The sequence below is a fragment of the Pagrus pagrus genome (genome assembly GCF_965226575.1).
Source record: "Pagrus pagrus genome assembly, chromosome: 10".
Taxonomy (NCBI): Eukaryota; Metazoa; Chordata; class Actinopteri; order Spariformes; family Sparidae; genus Pagrus; species Pagrus pagrus.
The window spans coordinates 4,776,243-4,797,946 of NC_140194.1; the positions used below are offsets into that span (position 1 = coordinate 4,776,243).

Here is a 21,704-nt window from a genome sequence, read left to right on the forward strand (position 1 = left end):
TCACGGACGAGCCGGTTATCATCTCGTGCTGCTAGAGACTATTTTTGAGCTTTATAAAATCTAATAACAGCCCTGCAAAATGTGAGAAAACGTGTATATTATGAGAGAAATATATAAAAGGAAACACAGATGTGTCAAATAATGAGAGCTGAATAGCCAATAGAGGCTTTAAGGCACATTTAAATTTGCCCTGCGACGCACTATGCAGCTAAATGAGGCGATCCATCACCTAATGCTTTTGCTAATAGCTGCATATTTGACTTTTTTAAATAACTAGCTGTGCAAGTTTCACAATGAATAAGAGCTATCCTTTGGGAGCGAGTGCCGCTTTACCACAGAATACATTCTTTCAAATAGACTCGCTAAAGCCCTCCGAAATCGAACACATGCAAAGAAAAGCGCCTCTTTCAACTGAAGAAGTTAATGAAAACTGTACGAAAGTCAACAAAGGGATAGAAATTAAGTCGCTCATCCATGCAGACAAGGTGTTGCAGTATTCTCGCTACCTACAAGCAGGTTCAAGGAGAGAGAAGAGGACAGAAGAGAGGTGGGTCCGACTGTAGGTCCAGTTATTATGGCATCCATTTCCCATGAGAGATGACCACTGGTTTCACCTCTACTCTGACCCCATCACCTCTGGTCCTCAGAGATTAATCACACACAGACACAGACTAACACATGTGCCTGTACGCGTTCGCAGACATGTGAATAACATGCAGTATGTCCATGTCCACGTCATACTGTCTCTGCACCGGCGAGCGTTCTGCATGTGTGTGAGGGTAGATTAGAAAAACAGCTGCATCCAGTTGATCAGATCCTTAGCACTGAATAATCTGGCCCTAATTAACCAAACATCTGCATGCCTGTACACATCTGTGCATGGAAGGGGGCTTTGCAGGTGCATGTACTGTGAGTTGGGTATGAATTTGTCAAAGGGCTGCAAAGTGGCTGTGGGCAGTGATTTCCAAGCTAATACAAGCCCTCTGTTACAATACTCAAAGTACATTTAAAACACATTCAAACAACATTAAAAAAACAAGCTGCCTAGAAGCTGTTTTTTAAAATGAGTACCATTCGTTTGTTGTAGCCATTAAACTGTGAAAGCGCCCAAAGGGAGACCAGTAATCACTTCATGTCGGACTGCTTATATACGACCAGATAGATGGAGGAGCCTTCGCCCGCTCTCCACCGACCACTCTTAGCCTCTCCGTGAGAAATCAGAGACCGCCCATGTGTGTCAGACGCATGTAAAGCCAGGGGTCACATCAAGCAGAGAGCCTCCGTGTGAACCAGAAGAGGCCTGATGTGGGTCCTGGGACTCGCTTAATGAATCACTCCGTAGTCTGGACACACATCCCAGGGCCCCAGGAGAGGGCCTCGCTGAGCTCTCTGTCATCTTTATGCCCTCAAACATGGGACTTCTCATACGTGACACAGAGGCCACGACAGTATAATTCACAGGGAACAAGAGCACTTCATTAAAGAGCTCCTCGAAGGGGACAAGGGCAGGAGGGTGGGTCTGTTTCCTAAAGTCAAACAAGACGAGGGGGGGGTATATTAACAACCTCTCCTGGACAAGTGGGAGACTTTAAGACATGAGGAATCCGGCGGTTTTCTCAAAGTTCAGCTCTCTTTTCAGTGAGTTAGTTTGATATACAGTCGATAATACATGTGTTAGAAAACGAGGCAACAGGTATTTGTGTTTGTGACCTATTTATAGTGTGTTTGGAGCCGAGGAAAATGTGCGTTTTAATTAAATGGTCTGCTTGATTTAGTGCTGTGTTCAGGGAGAGACGGACAGGGAAAGAAAGAAAGTGGGCGAGCAGGAATGAAATAAAAAAGAGAGGAGGCCCAGAGTAAGGCTAACACACACCGAGCCAAGAAAGCACATCTCCTTCCGGGCTTAATGAGCCTGATCCAGCCTGGACTCATCGTCAGCTGGGACGGTAAATTCTGGAATAACAAATCATTACGCCGACTCAAATCACGTCCGTCTGCAGGTGCGCGTTAATGTATTCCTGCGTCTGTCTGTCTCCTGTCTCGCTGTATTTGTCAGTGCTAAGAGAGAGATCAAAAACAGCTGATACACACTCAAGGATAGAGAATACAAAGCTGGAGAAGCACACACACACACACACACACACACACACACACACACACACACACACACTGAACTCCTCCAGGTAAAGGTTTGAATATTTCATAGAGTCTCATTAAGGAGTGAATATAAGAGGTTGAAGTATAATGACACTGGCGAAGACAGGAGTAATAAATTCAGGTCTCATGCAAGCCTAATCAGCCCAAGTCGTACAGACCCAATCACAAGCTTAAGGGCATTAAAAAACGTGTTGCAACAACAACAAACGTTCCCCATTTCCGGCTCGGAAGACAATGCATCTCTTCAGTCGACTACACTTTTAAAAAAAGGTCTTTATTTTCCCTTGTAAAAAAAAAACAACACATTTTTCCCATTAGGGGGAATGGAGTCGTGGGCTACACTTATCTGAAGGCTTTATTTAGAAATCACCTTATCTGAGACACAGGGATATAGAAGAGAAATTGATGCAAACATGGAAACAACAATGGGCTACTCCTATAATGGTACAATAATTTTGGTGCCTCAGTGGGGCTAACCAAGACCGCTAGAGAGCTACGCACATACTCATAGAGGTGGAGTTACATCCAGTAACTACCAAGAGTTTACTCGACAAATAAAAAAATCTAACTCTTTGCCGCTTGGTGGGTGGGAGTGAGTGTGCGGGCCTTGACATCACAATGGTATGATAGAGAAGGGTTAAGCTGTTGATGACTGTCAGCCATAGGCCAAACACTTACTGTATATCTCACATATAATCAACTCATCGCTTAATTTCTGCAAACATTTTTCAATCTCCTTCTGTGACCATGACATTGCATCATTACTGCTTCATGCTGCAGAACATGCTGAAAGGGCTGCACTGTAAAAAATCATGGCGCGCACAACGCCACAAGACTTAAAAACTATAATGACGGATGATAAAATGCACATGAAAAAATTACACACACTTTTTACTCCGATCACCGTCCAATTACTGCCGTCATCTTCCCCCCGTGGTTTGGCTACATGAAGTATGATGACGACAGTCTGCTCAAATCAGTCCTGTACAAGCAATTACCAGCTCTGGCCCATAAAGCCAACACAGGATACGCTTCTTCCATTAGACATACTGTGATAGGCTGTGTTCACATTAAATTAGCCCCATTTACACACATACTCACAAATGGTTATGTGTGTGATTTGCTATTTTTAACGCTCCGAATGTTTTTGTTTTTTTTCTGTCCATAACACTGGGAAAAGATGCGAGACGGAGGAACAGAAGGGGGGAGGAGAGAGGGGGCAATATCATAACATATCTCATAACAATGCGTGCGCTATAAAAGGCTGATCATAGCTGTGATATTAAAAACATGAAGCGCTGCAGTCATGGCCACTTTAATATATTAAATGAACATCTAATAAACTGTGTGTGATTGCATTTTTGGTGTCCATGCTCGCCTGTGTATGTGTGCGGATCTGTGAAACTGAACGAGCGTGGCTGCGTGTTGTGCCCTTGCATGTCCGCTGACTGGCAGGTATATACTGCGAGGGGGAGTATATGTAAAGATTTAATTGAATTCCTTCTGCAACTGCGCAGGGCCCACAACACTCTCAGGCTTATCCGGCCCTGAATTGCTGCCAGTGAGATATAATCATCCTGCATGAAATGAGCCCTACCTGAGCAGACTAGCAGTACGAGGCCTGGAGGCTGCAGGGGAATACCTCCATTAGGCACGAGGCGAGGGAAACGAGGGAGCGGGAGGAAGAGGGGTCAAAAAAGAAGGGGGTGACAAGATGAGCGTGAAAGGAGGGATAATGGTTACAGAAATAGAAAAGAGAGAGTAGTTGTGTTTATTAAGGTAACTGCAGGAGATCAGAGCTGAAATATCAGGTTATTTCATGACATATGGAGCCAATATGTTATGTTTAAGTTACATAAATTCTTCATTTAAAAGCAGTGATGGGGGCGCCATGGCAGCTCAGTTGGTAGAGCGTGCTGTGTCCTCACCACATCTACGTGCGCCCCATGTACAGAGGCTGTGTCCTCCCTGCAGCAGCCCAGGGTTCAAATCAGACCCGGGGTCCCTTTGCTGCATGTTTATCACCACCCCCTCACCCTCATCTCATGTCCTGCCAACTCTCTCAGCTGTCCTGTCCAACTAAATCATGACAAAGCCCCCAAAAATAACGATAAAACAAAGCACAGAGAGGTGGGGGTACCATCCACAACTCACAAGTCCAAAAAAGTCTCATTACTGTTTGTTTGAGTGATGTTTTCGAGAGGCGCCGTGACCATATTTTGTCATGAGAGAAGCACTCAGCCAAAGCAGAAGCAGCTAATTTTTTCTTTTTATCATTACGGCTCTATTCTACAATAAAACCCAGAGGAAGCTGCTGCTGAACTGCGTGTCCGACAAAGCAAAGAGGTGGAGAGTGCATCACACAAAGAGACAAATAGCTGTCATAATGATCATAACATGAGTCATGCGGTGCCACACGCAGGCCTGCATATGTCGTCGGTTTTTCTGAAAAGCCCACTTGTGTGCGCGGGGGTACCGACACGGACAAATGGACTCGGACACCGTTGGCTCGCGTCCATGCTCTCATTATACAAGCCATAAAACATCCAAGCAGCGCTGAGGACAGCAGCTGACCGGCCATTATAACAACTTACTCGAGCAGCCACACTCATGCCCTCAGCATGTGAAATAGCACATGAAAATGTGTCTCAGTGTTGCTATGGCTACTGACTCTTCACATCAAAGCAGCGAGACCTCCAGTCTATAAAAACTCATACATGTACAAGTCAATACATCAGCTGCGTCGGTACAGCTTTCTATACACTGACCGGCAGTATGAAATACTTCACAGGTGCCTGCGCTCACAGGTAAACCCCTGTGAGGTGAGACGGAGGACAGGATTGAAGAGTAGAGGAACAAGCTACCTAAATGTCCTGAAGGCATGTGGATGTGTGTGTGTGTGTGTTTGTGTGTATGCGTGTGTTTGTGTGTGTTTCCTAAGGCTCCATGCTGTGAGCACTTCTTCCTGCTGGGGCTGCATTTTCTCCAGAGGTGACGTCAGAGCTCTGCTGCATTCAGAGGGAGAGCTGGGATTCCTGAAGAAACCATCACTCGTCTGCTGCACAGAAAAAATCCTGTGTGTGTGTGTGTGTGTGTGTGTGTGTTCATGCCTGGATTTGAATGATAATAGACACACTGACCCTGAGAGGTGCTTTACTGCTGTGACTCTTTTTCTCACTCAGAAACTGTCTCCTTTTGCGAGGCCTCCCCCCTCCTCTCCCGTCTCTCTCATGTTCATCCGTGTCCCATGAGTTACGGCTCTCAGACGCTGTTATGTATCGGCAGAGAGCCCGTAAAACAGGAGCACGCGGTGCACACTAAAACACCAGCACTCAGGCAAGTACACACACACACACACACACACACACACTGCAGCGCAAAACACGGCAGCAACGTCAGCAGTCACCTCAGAAATAAGCAGCTTTTAGTGACGGCTAAAAAAAAAAAAAAAAAAGTCAACCATCTGGGATAAAGAGATGAAACCTTCGCCTACTCCATCACTCTTTCCCTTAATCACTCCATCAACTGTTCCATTAGTCAGGAAAGAGTGCAGAAAGAGAGCGAAACATAAGAAAAGACAGAAAAAAAGAAAGAAAGAGGTATAAAATATGCCTCTGACTCCTGATAAAGGTATGTTTTGCAGTAGCAGAGTGCACTCACTGGGTTTGTAAAAAGGCCAAAAAGCCATTTGACTGATGGATTATTCCTTCTGTGCAAAGGCCTTCATTACAGCTTCTGACCTCACAGCAGTATGGAATTGGATTTACTGACTCAGATTTTTGGCCCATTGAAGGGAAGGGCAAACGTATTATCATCATTCATTACAAAATAAATGTGAGTTCCAGACTGTAGGGCCTGTTTTATCAACCGAGTAACGACAGAAGAACCGATGTATAATTTCTGCTCGGGTCACATTAGAGCATATAGGACTTTGGAGCACAGCACCTGATCTTTCCATGTTTATAGAGTCACAGCGAGTTCACTGCAGCCTCCCTTTAAAAAGACACCGCAACACAGGGAGAGGCGCTGATGCTTGTTTGTGAGCCGCCAGCCAATGGAAATAGGGCAAAATCCAAATGGGAGAGCGTGCTGGCCGTATTAAAAGATTTATGCTGAAATACTTTCACAAACCAGTACAGCACTACAAGGCCAGAGATTTGCTGGAAAGTAGCACAAGCTGAAGCTACAATTCAGGCCAGATGGGTGGGGGAAAAACACAAAGAGTCATGCTAGGCTCACCGCTTCAAGTATGACATCTCCCTGTGATCTGATTTCATCCTAATACATAGTCATGACAGAGGATTTGACCTGGCAGCCGGCTCAAAGCGCTGACCCATTCTCTGATGAAGTGGCAATACCGGAAAAGCAAAACAGAAAGAAACGGTTTGTCTTGGCGGGACCACTGATGCAGGAACACCTGTGATCCAGGTGGTTTTTCTGTAAACTGGCAACAACACTCCCACAGCATCATCAGAATAGAAAACCGAAGCTGCCCTCCTTCCCCTCTCAGTGGATAAGAGACTCCTTGATGTTCCCAGCTGAGATAAAATAAGTCGAGCTGGCGAAACATAGTGCTAATTCTCTTTTAGTCTGGCCAAGTGTCAGAAGCCGGTGCCACAGAGACAAGCAAGCGAGTGCAGGTTTCTGGTTTGTGACCAGTCATGCTCATCTAACCTAATCTCATTGAGGGCTGTCTGCTTCACTTCACATGCCAAGCCACATCTCAGGTGTTTCAGGCATGGGCGACATCGGGCTTGGTAGCCTAAAGTGCTGACAACAGAGCGAGTGGCAGTGGAAACTCTGAATGCATCACAATTACCATGCCCCTGCCATCTGGGATGCGTCGCACACAGTAAATGAGCGCACATTTTCATTCATTCCTGTACTTTTTTCCTTGGAAAACAGTCCAAGGGGAGTTTCCAGCGGGTCTGTGGAAGTAAAGTAAACCGTTTCATGTAATTTAAGTCGTTCGTTCACTGTATTCACACTGGAAATGCAGTAATACTTCAGTTAAGTAAAACTTTGCAAGCAAATTCATATTCTCTAAATGGCAACACATCCCAAGTGAAATCAAGTGCACTTAATTTACATAGCATTTATTTAGTACTAAAGCAGTAAAAATACAGCTTTAGTGCCATTTTCTTTAAGCAGCATTTTATCCCTCTTAGTGCATAAATAATCAATTAACACATGAACAAATACATCACTTAAATGTTGAATCAAAATCATCAAAAAATGCAATCATGCAACAAAAAGTGTTTTAAAAAGACAGATCTTGCAGAAAATATCAGCCAATGTCACCATAATTAAAAAGAATTAATACTTAATACTTTTTTGGAAGCTTAAGAATCATTTAAATAGTGTGAAATAAATCTCTATCCACCACGTTGTAAAATATATCGTTTACTTTTATGTCCTGTAAGGCAGGCCGATGACAAATGCTGCCGTGTGAACTGTACAAGTGTGCTGCAGCACTTAGAGAACTGTACCAAAGTCAAGGTCACTGGCCCACCCATCTATTTGATAATGGATAAGGTACAGCAGGGCAGACAGCAACGGGGGGATGAGCACAGAGCTTCCCCCCTGATCTGAGGACAGCCTGCCAAGGCTAGCTGAGCTGACGGCAACTAAAGCCGAGGCTCCCCACATGTGCTAATCTCCCAGATTTAAATGGGAACACAGCACACAGCGCAGAGCACAGAGCAGGGCAAGCCTGTCTGATCCATGACCGTATGTCTGAGCACACGCACCAGCACACAGCCTGCGCGGGCCTGCGCACACATACACATGCAGCACACATGTGAAAACACAGTCATTCATACGTTCACATTCTGATTTTCACTGTCGTATGTCAGGACAAGGCAGATGAAGACTCACTTGCACGCACGGAAAACGTTGGAGGAGGTTTACTTCATTATGCAGCCACTTAAAGAGCAAACTGGGGAGAAAAATAAGTCGAGTTGGGAACCAAACACTCGAGCACTGGCTGATTTATGACAGAAATACCGAGTACAGCTTCACATTAAATCAGTCGGTGCCTACAGTGAGTCAGGGCAGTGGTGAGCCGCAGGTGGCCACAAGCGTGGTTAACACTTTTCAAAACTCGATGCTGACGTTGTTCACAAAGCTGAAAAGGGGTGACACCTAAGAAAACACCAGTCGAACACATATTATATCCACAAAGAGAGTGAAGAGTGTACCATGCAGCCGCGGCTAATGTTAGCACAGCCGCAGCTAATGTGTGTTCCAACAAAACTTTATGTGAGGCATTGACGACTTCATCAACATGATAATTCATAATAATGAAGTAATAAGTCAGGTAAGTTGTTGTTGGAGATAATTGGGCTTTTTTCATAGTCATGGTTGACGTTAGCTTAGCATTATTGCAATCGTTAGCCACTCAGTCACATCTGAAATTCCTCGCAAGTTTTGTACAGTATTTGAGATATTCTAGTGAGTCCGAACCTCGGTATGACACCAATAGTACGTAAATTGCATATTATTCATGGGTACATATTACAGAACGCAAGCACTGCACTAGTGATGGCAACAATTACAGCACACACGGTCGGTGTTACACCGTATTTGTTGACCAATCATAGATCTATGACCTGCAGTTCACTAACTGAAGTAAAAGTATCAATACCAAAATGTAAAAATACTTAATTACAAGTAAAAAATCCTGCATTTAAGTATGTAAGTATTATTGGTACTGGTCAAATGTGAAAGAGAGAGAGAGAGAGAGAGGCAGCATTCCCCTTTCATTCTTCATGGGGGCAGACTGGAAACCAGCAAGAAGCAGGGAAACCATGACAACCAGACAACCAACCTTGGCAACCAACCCGGCGTTCTCACAGTCAGAGCCAGACAGGCGGCTCAGCAAGGGTTAATCTGAGCTGGGTGAGGGAGAAGAGAGGGAGAAAGAGAGGGAGAAACAGGCTGATTAAGCCCACCGCTGCGTGCACAGACGTTTAATATACTGTTTGTCTTAAATGTCCCGTGTTGACAAAGACCGACAGGAGCGGCTGCTGACTGAGTGACCGGCTGACTGGCAGCGAAAGAAGAAAAAAAAAAAGACTCGTGCTGGCACGGGGACGCCCAGACGCAAAACAACATGTATGTTTTATCGAAGTGTGAAGTCGTATATACAAACGTAACAACTCGGAGCAGAGCGGAAAAGTGAAACGTGACACGTGTGACTGTTTGCTTTCTCTCTGCTGCGACTGAACGACCAGCGCAATGAAATTCGAAATAGCGCGAGGCGATACCACATTACACGGGGACCTTTAGCGATAGCGAGGAAGAGATAGACGGAGTGGAAAAAGGTTGCGTTAGTATGAGCGTGGATGTGTCTCTTGGTACAAGCGAGGGGAAAATGGAACCCAGAACCATGTCGTCCTAAGCTGATTCTCCACGGCGCGTGACATGGCAAGAGAAACACCGACGGTGGCAGTGAGAATGAAAACCCAAATGGGATGCGATGGGGCCTGTCCAAAAACATACACGCATAAATACACACAGTCGTTCATCGCCCACAGAGGCTGCTCCGGCAGTCCTTCACTTATTCAATGACCTCCCATCTAAAGATTGAGCCCTTTTTCTCCTCTGGGGGTCAGCGATAGAGAGATGAAAATCAGGGAGGAGGGGAGAGTAATGAAGAGAGTGATCAATACTCTGCCTTAATTAATAACCTCCACTGCAGTCCGAACGCTCAAGACCGCTTCATGCTCTCTCAGTTCAAGGTTTTTTTTTTCATCTCTCTCCTTCTACTCCTCCTCCTCTCCTTTGCCTTCATGCTTCCCCCCCACCTCCCACCCCAGTTCTCCACCTCTTTCCTCATCATTAATCTCTGAAAATCGTTGGCTACATACATTCCTCCCAATCGATGCAATTCCACCGAGGTCTTGTCTGATTTACCACATGGCTGGAGCCCTGTATGAATCTCGACTGGCCAGGGGAAGAAGAAGAGGGACACAGAGGGGGAGAGAGAGACAGAGAGTGAGTGAGTGAGGCGGATGAGAGGAGAGAGGAGAGGAGCACTAAATGACAGAGACCATCATCATTATGTAACCTCAGTCAAAGTCACAGACGGTTAAAAGAGTCCTGGTTCGGTTTACCTGAGGCATTGTTTGTGTGTGTGTGTGTGTGTGGATTGTCCTCAGTCAGGTCAGGAAATGGCCGTAACCGCACGCATTAATACACATCAGAAGGTAAATAATGACAAAATGTCCAAACAGCAATATATCATAGTACTTCCTCTTCAGGTTGAAATCAGGGTTATTGGTGCCAAATAATGATATTTTCATGAAAACATTTAGTGCCTCTAAACTGATTCCTCTGCCAGTTTGACTATTAAAAAACTCCTCGTGGTGCTGCTTATCAAATAAATGAGGGTAAAGTGATTGGATGTTAACTCAGGAGGGGGAAATGGAAGACGGTGCGAAGTCACACATATTGACAAGATTTCGGTGAGGCGTTGTTGTAGTGGTACCCCTTCTTTAAAAAGGTCCAATTTGTAATAATTCCCAACTTGTCGAATACCGATGCTTTGGGTCGGTATTCTAACCCAAAGCTTCAGTATTTGACGAACTGGGAATGAGACTCAACGATCAATTATCCTTCTCCAGAATCGCCTTCCCTACCTTTCAGGGTTCTTGGATGCATTGAAGATCTAATGCATACAGAGTAAACCACCTACGACAATCATTTTTTATCAGTTTAACAAATAAAGCGGGGCCATCTTTGGTTGTTTGATACGATGCACTCCCCTACAAGATCCCCCTGATCGCTCTATAATGATCAAGTCTGTCAGTTTGTATCGTGATTACGTGGTTGCACCGTATCATGAGTTACTCTGATTCCCACCCCTATTCACAAACCTCACAAATAGACCACATATGTATCAGCTGGGGCACAAGCATTCCCACCATTTAGGATACATTTCAGGGCTGAGGGAGCAGGGCTTCGGCTTTAGCCAGACAGTCAAACAGCTGAGGCCATGCAGGCTTGGCTTCCTGCTCCACAGCTCTGATCCAGCTTGCTAACACAGGGTGCTATCCAGCTGGGAGCAACACAGCTCAGCCATTGGGTCAGGGCTTCTCTGACTTGAATCTCTGGGCAGGCCCACTGAAACATGGGTATATCATCCACAGCCTTTCATTTATTTCCCTCACTCGCCAATTTTAGGTCAAAGCTGCCAGCCTTTTCTGGGTAATCTTGTGAACACGGGGGAGGCAGACACCTGTGTTTGAGCTCAACACGGGTATCAAGATTATTTCAATGGCACAGAGGCTACAGGTCACAGAGAGTTTGAGCACCTGCATCGCTCGCAAGCAGCACACACATATATGCGCACACAGATCCATTCAGTTTCTGTGGATTTGCCAAGTGGTTTTTCATTGACAGCATCGACTGAGCATTCCCTCCTCACTTGTCATCATCAGGAATATCATGTGCTGTGAAACAGTATGGATCTCCTCCACCAGGACAGGAAATCTTTGGGAGTGCCCATTGATCTGAGTCAACCACCCCCAGCTCACCAGCCATCAGTCAACGTAGAATTAACGGTTTTACGTTACCGAGCAATGTACCAGACTCCCAGAGCGGTCGGGTTAAATTGTGCATGTGTGCGAATGTGTAAACAAATGAACAGAAAAGACAAACGAGAGCTTTTTTCTTTCATTCTCCCGCGAACAGACACAACCAACAACACTGCAACAGCGAAACTCACAGTGAGCGTTACAAACCAGCCAGCCCTTCGCTGACATGGAGACAACAAAAACAGCTGGATGCTGGCTTAAATGTCTCGCAAGCCCGCTGAACCCAGAGCAAGAACTCTGCAGCGAACAGACAGAAACAGAGCGAACTAAACCGAGAAAGAGAGAGCAAGACACAACATCACAGGCAGCTTTTTGTCAGATGAACAGTCAATATGAAAGCCCCTGAAGCACGGATGATTTCACTCCCTAAATGTCAATCAAAGAATCAAGGAGCCTACACATCAACCTCCAACTCTTAGCCTGTCAATATCCAAGTCTGGCAAGAAAAAAACAAAACAAAACAAAAAAGAAAAACTGGGACTTACGCTGGATTAACAGGCAGTGTTTTCCAGACAATAGGCCTCTATTCCACTAATCAACAGCCTTCAGGAACAAAGTAAAGGCAAAGCAAGGCAGTGTTTTCCGACGCATTAGGGGAACAGAGCGCCGATTCAGACCGTCTTAAGTCATTGCGTGGCAAAAACACAAATCTTCAGCTTTGTCAAACAAAGCTTTAAGATTCTGAAATACAACAAGGCTGTTACTCCGAAAACCCTGCTGTGATGGAGACATTTGCACGGAGTTCTGAACGTTACCTCAGTTGCCAAGACGCCGTTGCATCGTGACATCGATTAAAGGCTTGTGAGGCTAATGTAGAGCATTACGCAACCTAACAGACGACACGCTGGGCTAAAAAACAGCGTTTGATAGAAAATAAAAGGGGAGTTTGATTGGCAATTTCTCAGTGCAACAGTGCAAGAGTAACGAAAGAATCTGCTCAGGCTCACGTGGAAACCCTATACAGTACTGGACCGCTACGAAACCATCATCTCGCGGCCACAATGACCCAGCCAAGTTCCGCCAGTCAAGCACAATAACTCCGTCTTTGGCTTGGAAATGGCCTCCATGCTTCTGTGGCTTCGGCCCCAATCAGTAGGCAGCCATGCAGACACTCAATATCTATAGATCCCATCAGGCCCCAATGCACACCTGACAAAGAGGGACTCATACAGAGATCTGCCAGAGAGAGAGAGCAATGAAAGTGAAGGGAAACAAGTGCAGAGAGAGATATGACACATATCATAGACTGAAAGACAGGTCTGACCACAGACTCTCTTGAGAAAGAAATTTCAAAATATGCTTCCTGCTGAATTTCTACAGTAACGTAGACATGCTGAGTTGCTAAGCTAGAGTGTGCCAGCTACTCATGCTACTTCTGAGGTATGGCTGAGCAACTTGAAGCTCCAGTTTGTAAGATAGTTGATTGTTGAGTGTAACTCCCAACTCAAATACGCTACAGGTTGACTGGCCCGACCTAAAAAGCCCAAAGCATCACAATTTGAGGACCTGGGAGACCCAAAGCGAACAACACCCATCAATCAACCATCTTACAAACTGGACCTGTAATCAAAATACTATTGATAAAAGGTGAAATGCATCACAACATACGGTTATAAATGAAGCTTTGTGGAGCTTAAATGTCCCAGCGTTCAAATCATAGTCTCAAGATGTGATGAAAGATGCTTGTTGGGTAAACAACTCAGCAAAAATCACATCATCATCATCATTCTTATATTGTTTTTAGTGAAAATGTAATGCAAAGATGAACATTCACATAAGAATCACGAGTCATATCGTCATCACAACATTCAGCTGTTAAAATAATGTTAATATGATTTTTTCAACGTATGTATTCAGCTCTACTTTGGGCCACGTGAGTGCGTGAGTGAGAGCCGAGGAGACTTTGGCTGTGAAAGGGGATTAGATCAGGAAGCCAAACCAGAACCACTGTGGTGGCCATGTGTGTGTGTGTGTGTGTGTGTGTGTGTGTGTGTTTGTCAGGACAAGACCTAATCACTTAATGAACACGGAGCAGCACCACTCCTCTGAGCAGGACAGCCAGATCAACCAGAGGGCTTCCGCTTTCTCCCCTCTAATAATACCAGCCAACCACGGCCTGGGAAAGCTCACGCGGGATTTAGCCCACTGGACGGTCCCAGCTGCCACTCACCACCGAGCCCGGCCCATTGGGTGCTCACGGTTGCCAAGCCAACCCCTTTCCGTGGGGCCTGGGAAAGAGATCTGACAGATTAACGAATGGTTAATGGGCGAATGGGATATTATGCACTGTCATTAATCTAAAATAGGTTTGGCATGAACTACCTAAACAGACGCCAGTAACCAAATGATTTTTCTAACACCGAACACACACACACACATACACACACACACACACACATAATGCCGGGCCCTGTTAGTGCTGCACATCTGAAACATGAAAATGTAATTGGAAACACCAGGCCCAAAGCATTCAAAATGAATACATATCATTTAATTAGAAAATCCTCTCTAAGTGAAAAAAATCATTGAAATTCTCCAAATTAAAAAGTCATGCGACGGCCAAGTCGCTCGACACAAGACATGATCCACGCTGGGCCGTAGCTGACTGCGCCTCCATGGGTCCGACATCCGAGGCCAGCGAGAAAAAATGCATCCAAATCTGGCTCGAGACTCACGTAAATACAACCCCGAGCCCTGGGTGATCTCAGAGACACCGTATCATTAAACATAGACCAACAGAGCCAGCTCTACACCACCGTAAACAGCCATTAGACACTCCTGAGAGCGATCTAACATTCAGCCTGGCTGTGAGTGAGAGATCCTCCTGTAAACACAAGCGATTAAACATGAGCAGCAGAGGAAAAGGGAGACCAGCCAAGGTGCGTTTGTTATTAATCCTTTATCAAAGTACCAACTGGAGCATCACCGGAAAACATTCATTCCCCACTGGTAGATCACACTACAGTCATCACGCTGCAGATCTCACGTCTTGTGGACTGACTTAAAAATCTGAGGAGGGCCATCAGTGTGCGAGGGCTCACATGCACCTGACACCACGGGAGGGCAAGGAGACAAACTCCACATCAATGAGCGACGGGGGACTCGCCAGGTGAGTGAGCAGGAGAATATTTCGAGGAAAGCATACTGTCTGAGAGGAACTCACAAACATTTACACACACACACGGCTGCTCAGCATGACCAGCTGGACCGGGGCTGGGGAAGTAACGCCTATTGTAGCCGTTTTAGACAACAGATGGGAGGAAAATCTCTCAGCGGAGACGAGAGGCGAGGAGGGGAAAAGTCTTTGACTCCCTCTCTTTAAAGGGTGGTGAGCCTCCAGTGCATGCTGCATCACTCCTGCCATCTCTGCCTACACTGGGCTGTGCCTGCCTGCCTGCCTGCCTCTCCTTTCACATGGCTCCACCGGCTGCATGTGGTTGACCACCGCCGTGGATCCTGCTGCTGCTGCTGCTGCTGCTGCACAGTCAACAGGGCTCAACGGTGCAGGCATCACCCAACACGGCATGACACATGAGAGAAGGATGACCACTAATTGTACATGTGCATGCAACTTTAACAAACTGCAGTGTCACTGCTGTCTGTGCTGAGATGAAGCATGTGCTCATTATTCAGGAAGCCCAGATACATCCCCCACCCTCCCCTCCCTCCTCCACCTCGGAGTGTATGAATATAAGCACAGTGTGGCTCATGGATGTGATCTGTCAAGGTGGGACCCCTCTCTCTCTCTCTCTCTCTCTACTCCACATCGGGAGGAAAACCCACGTATTGCAGTCGGAGCCTATAGGAGTGAACGCCTCCCTCTCCAGCCTGCCTTGCCTTTGCCTTCGCCTGCCTGCGGACTAAGAATAGATCAATGTATCAGGCAAATCGGGATTAACGGCGCTGCGCTCCAATCACAGGACACAACACACACAAACAGGCCAGCCAGGACACACAAAAGTTCATTTTCACAGCTCATCCTCACTGTCACCGTCTTTGGCGTTGGACGCTTTTTCCACGCTGCTCTCTCTCTCTCTCCCTCTCCCTCTCTCTCTCTCTCCACACACACCCAGTCCAACGCCAACGCACAAGCAGCGCAAACCCAATGTAAAGCACCATCACCTAAATCCCTCCACCACCACCACCTCCTCCTCCTCCACCTCCTCCTCGTCCCCACACTGTGCGAACAGCGATCATGTCAGCTCGGTTAAAATAACAAGCCCTCCAAAAAAATTGCCCACACGGCTTTGGCAGGTGTTTGCAACTACAGCGGGTTAGTTATGTATCACCTGCACACAAAACCCCGGCCGGATCCCAACTCGCTCTGCGGAGCGCACCCCCGGAAAATAAATAGTGCAATTAAAAAAAGGTGGGGGGGGGGGGGGACGCAGCGAAGCAAAAGCTGTCCCAACTAACCTGTCTGTCCTTTCCCGAGCGTCTTCTCCAAGCGGTAAGGTCCCACGTAATTGGCATGTTGGGCACCGCTGTTGTCTTTACCGGACGATGACATGACGAATCTGTGTGGAAATTAAGACACTTTACAATAAAAGCGCAGATAATTAAACACTCCTCTGCTGGAGGTCCAAGCCGCCGCTGCTGTCTTCTTCTGTTACTCCACAGCCTCTTCTTCTTCTTCTTCTTCTTCTTCTTCTTCTTCTTCGTCCTCTCTCCGGTCTCTCTCTCTCTCTCTGGTTCCCTACCTCACTCGCTGTTTGAGGAGGTGAGGTTTCTCTCTTTCTCTCCTCTTTTTCTCTCCTATCGCTGCAGACGAGCCGCAAGTGCCTTGAATATCATTGTCGGCGGAGGCGCTGCGCTGCCGCTGTGCGTCTGTGGGAGGTGCTGCGGAGCCGTCAGAGGATGATTGACAGGCGGGCGCGGCCAATCAGAGAGCCGGATTGCCCCTCGATGATCCCGCCCCGTTTTCTTGTTGCTGGAGCATCTTTGGGGTTTTTTTTTTTTCCAGAAAAAAGTTGTGCACATAAAGTCATGTTAGTGTAAACATGACATATGCTGGAGTATTTATTTCATGATTGGATCGACCAGGAAAACAAACAAACAAACAAACATAAAACAATTAAGACCTTTTTGAAAATGCAAATTATTTTAAAATTCAATATTATGAAATGCAATTTTAGTCAAATTAAATAAATACATATGGAATAAATCCTGAAATAAATAAACTGAAATATGAATATCTTTTTTATTTCATACACATATCTTTTCATCTAATATTAACTAAAATGTAATTCCTTACAGCCGTTTTAAAAAGTTGAAGCCTCAAAGTTTTTAAGAGATATCCCCCATTGAAATATGTGTAACTGAACTGTGGCTCGTGTGTTTTTAACTTCAATAACTTTGTCTAAGATCCTTAAAAATGCATCTACTCCTTCTCCCTCATCATAAAATCCAGCATCTGTGAATTTGTCATTTTTCTAATTTGTCTAACTGGTGGACGCAAGATGCCTCCAACTTTGCATTTTTGGACCACGATTGGCTCCCGAACTACTCGTCACAAAATCACTGCAGACATTCACGTTTTAAACTCAGATTAAAACGTTCCCTCTTTGTGAAAACAGCCGACTTAACTCGCACAGGCTTCATTCTGCACAGCGGAGGTCAAACACTGTGAGAAGTAACAACACATTTTTGATTTCTTCTTTTTGCTGCTGTTTCTTTCTTATCTTTCCTTTCTTTAATCCTGTTTCACTCATGGATGAGTCTGTTTCGATGTGTCTGGTTTTGCTACAAGTCAAATTTCCCATGTTGGCGAAATGAACCCAGAGCGAATATTTGTTTATGTAGCCTGTCACATTCAAATCCCATGAAGTCCAGTGCAACCAGCTCTCCTTTCCTTTCCTTTCCTTTCCTTTCCTTTTGGCCATTTAAACTTTATGTGTGAATACACATCATGTATTATGTATTGCATTACGAAATAAAATAATGAAGCCCATAAAGTTAGGTTTTGGCATGAGGTCTCTACACTGTAGAGGTGCAAATGTTAAATTAATTAAATTACATAAGTCCGGTCCAGTTGCTTATCAGGCTTTGGGGAGTTGATGCTAAACCACCATTACTCCAAACACAATCTCTCACCAGAGGCTGTAACACATTAAATATCTACACTGTATTTTTCTGGTGTGCTTTTTATTATTGCAGCACTGAATTGTACGACAGCGTAGGAGAGTTTCTCATCTCTGTCCCCTCGTCTTTCTTTTTCTGTGTGCTCTTCTTTCTTGTGTGTGTGTGTGTCTGTATGTGTGTGTGTGTGTGTGTACAGCAGGGGGAGAGTGTGCTGGCCCCTTTGATTCATTTCACACCCCACTGGTCTGAGACCTGTGACTGTGGCTCTGGCCTCTGTCTGTTCCCTCACACCCTGAGAGAGTACAGGTGTCAGGGGACACATGCAGGAGGAGCACACACAGATATTCATGCACACACACACACACACACACACAAACACACAGTGTCACCTCTAAATATTCTTGAGCAGGACACACGGGCGAGGGGGCTGCTGAAATATTAAGCAGAAAGAGTTACATCAACACTACAGTGTAGGCTAATTGAAAGTCGAAGATTTCCAGGCTTAATATTCCTCATATGGAGACTCTACTGAATTATCGTCATTGCATTTCAGTGATTTATTGGATAGGAAATGATGTTGCTGTAGTGCATTATCTAATTTCCATCCGTCTTCCCTTCTGCACTCAAGACAAAACACAATATTGCTTAAACATTACACAACCGGGCTGCATTGTAAATTTAAACGGCCAGCTTTAAGCCCAGGGAGGAAATAAAATTCAATTTAAGGTATAGATTCTGTTAGTCCGAGAGAAGTATATTTACATCTAGAAACGTCTGACTCGATATACAAGCGGAGCAGGAGAGGGAGTGCAGTGCAGCGTTTTTCCTGCCTCCTCACTTCTCATTCATGAAGCCAAGTTTCCAAACTACACATGCCCCAGTTTGGTGCCTTTGAGGTCTGTGTTGAGCATGTGTGCTGTTTCCCCCTGATGCCCTTCATCACGCAGGGAGCCGGGTTCGTGTGTGTGTGTGGGGGGGGGGTGTGACCCAGAGTGTCACCCACGTGACCGCGCTGTGCCAGGTGGACCGGGCATGTGATGTCAGCGCCAGGTGCCAGGTGGGCACCATCTCAATAATGCATCATGCCCAGCGCTGGCACTGGCAGGCGCACCACTTTGAAGTGTTCCAGAAACATCTGTAGCTTGAGTTTTTAATCACCTTGCCTGTACCTCCCTGCTTCCCATCAATCCTTCTTCCTCCGCTCCTTCCCAGCCTACATCCCTCTCTCCCTCTTCCCTGCAAAGCAATTAATGAGAAGTCTTCTTAGTTTGTGTTTGAGCTTGTGTGTCGTGTGCGCTCGCCAGCCCGTGTTTATGTGCATATTTACACGTGTTAACCCGCAGAGCCACCACGCTGCAAAAATTCAATCAACAGGATAAACAGAATTCAAAACAGCTCCTTGTCTTCTGGATGTTTGGGGAATATTCGCCAAGGCAAAAAATTATCAAAGAGTCCTGATAGATAACATGAATTTACCATCGGCCGAATCGCAATCGCCTGCAACTGCTGCAGGCTCCAATGCACCACAGGATGTGCATACTAATAGCCCCCTTCCCCAAACAACTGATCAGACTCAACAATGTTGTAATGAAAGGCATGGATCATGCAATATCATTTACAGTGCAAGACCGCTTTGATAGAAATTACTATCAAGTATCATACATATTCTGTACAAAAATCTGTTTGCTACAGAGAGATGGTGCTGGAAGATGAGGTGTGCCAGTGAGGAGAGAGGAAGAGGGGGGAGAGGCTCACCGAAAAGTGGAACATATTTGATGTGTGGCAAGAGTCCAATAACCTCCGGACGTGAGCGGGAGCCCAGACTGCATAATAGCTCCTCCATACTAGCATATAATGAAATGCTTCGTAGCAGAATTTGACCAATTCAACGGGGGGCTGTAAACACATTACAGTACACTAAATGTGCAAGCGCGCACACACACACAAATTCACAAAATGGTTGTATTACACTGCTTCCGCCCAGGAACGACCGCTTCACACACAAACACATACAGTACATGTGAACTCACAGCCCTTCAGGGTTGTACAAACTGTTTACTGCCAGCTAGCTGCGCGCTGGAAGCTGTTGGCCGTTACCGGATTGGCCGGCGTGGCGTGCTTGATTAATTAACGTGTCATCCGCATACAGAGGAGACTATTAGTGTTCATCTGCAAACATTTAGAAAGCTGGAGAGGGGAGAGATGAATGAAAGGGCAACGAAGGTCGATTTCGGGGATGAGCGGACAAATATACAAGTACGTGTTGGCTTTTTGAGAGCAACACAGAGTAATGAAAGGAACGAGGCGTAACACTATGAGAGAGGGAAAGTGACCGCAGAGGAGAGAAAGTGAAAGACTCGGTTCAGAGTTTGCTCAGGTGATGCTGTTGCTCATGATACAGATAGCTACCCTCCCTCTGCAGACACAAAGGAGTGGGAGAGGTCAAGAAGGGCACACCCAAGAGGAAACAATAGGACAGGTTACTCTTTCTATAGTCCCGCATAGATCTTTGTCAGCGAGGCTCTCGTTTCCATCCTTCACATGCAGGTTTGTGTGCATATGTAAGTGTGAGTGAATGCATGTTTTGTCTAAATGTAGTGCAAGGTGCATCGTGAAGAGAAGAGGGTAACCAAACCGATGTAGACTCAACAATGACGTGTCTTTAAGGTTCCATGTGCAGAGCAGGAATGTGTCTTCAAGTCACATGAGCAGAAAGATACAATCTCATAATAACCGAGACGATGGAGGACACTTGTGCACGTCTCCGTGTCTGCACGAGGACTTTGAAGTGTGGGACACTTGAGCCCTGGCCACTTCTGTATGCTAATGAGTGGGCTGACACACACACACACACGTGCACACACACTCACACATACAATACGTTCCACCACGAAGCATGTTCATGCACTGTGATCAATCAGTGGTCGGCTGGTGTTTGTTTCAAATGTCACTACAGTGTGCTGGCTGTACACTAACATGAATAAGCCTCTCCCACTCACACACTCACACACACACACACACACACACACACACACACACATAGGGACACAGCTGCAGCTCCACTGCCCCCTGCTGGTTACACGAGTGCACTTCTTCCACCCCATCCCCTATCTCCCCATGTTTTTTCCCCTCACTTTTACCCCTTCCCCTCTCCCAAAACCTCAACTACAGGGGCGATCCATAATGCTTTAATCACATGGTACGGAAACACTGACTGTTCCCCCGCAATTATAACGATACACACCTCCCATCCAAGATCCCAGCACAGCAACTCTGTCTTGGAAATTTCTCACATCGCACACTGTCTCGCTCATCTCACCTCTCCTCGCTGACATCATGGAATCACAACCACAGTCATCTGACCCAGTTTACTTCTGCTTCGTCTCTGTGGTGCTGCAGCTCTCTCAACAGCAAAATGTGCTCTTGGATACAAGTGTGTTGTATTGTCTTGTCCTATTGTGAGTCCCAACACAGAGAACTGGACGCCCAGCACCGCACAGCGAAGATCCACTTCAACGAGCCTTAAAAAAAATCATTTTAAGGAGGTGGAGAGCTGTGATTAAAGTAGTTAGCTTTTAAGGAATCCATCAAAAGCAGCTGTTAGTTGGTATCCACCTTTGCATGCATGTACAGTAGATACCTGAACAGACGCACACACAAAGCGAGCGTTTCCTCTTTAATCATAGCTTTTTGGCATTGCAAAGAACATAATTGCAGTATAAGATGCAAACTGTTAGTAATCATGTCGAGGGTTTGGCTGCGGCGTTGGATAATTAGGTTTGGCTGCGTGCGCCTCACTAATCACAGGGACATTTAATGGCAGCGTGGGGTGAAGGGACTAAAACAACTACATTTAGTTTTAATAAA

The 21,704-nt window shown here is 45.8% G+C and overlaps 1 protein-coding gene and 1 long non-coding RNA gene across 6 annotated transcripts in view; one reads left to right on the plus strand and one right to left on the minus strand.

The window, feature by feature from the left end:
- The window catches only part of brsk2a (BR serine/threonine kinase 2a), a 184,166-nt gene extending 167,613 nt beyond the window's left edge, over positions 1-16,553 (minus strand). For all 5 annotated transcript variants that reach the window (XM_084363174.1, XM_084363172.1, XM_084363173.1 and 2 more), the window contains exon 1: positions 16,173-16,553. In XM_084363174.1, coding sequence (XP_084219300.1) covers positions 16,173-16,266 — 94 coding nt within the window. In that variant the 5' untranslated portion in view covers positions 16,267-16,553. The remainder of the gene's footprint in view (positions 1-16,172) is intronic.
- On the plus strand, positions 4,877-11,772 carry LOC311263871. Its single transcript, XR_014623408.1, has 3 exons — positions 4,877-4,964; positions 5,340-5,493; positions 11,601-11,772. It is a non-coding gene; the product is annotated as an uncharacterized lncRNA (long non-coding RNA).
- Positions 16,554-21,704: the final 5,151 nt, after the last annotated feature.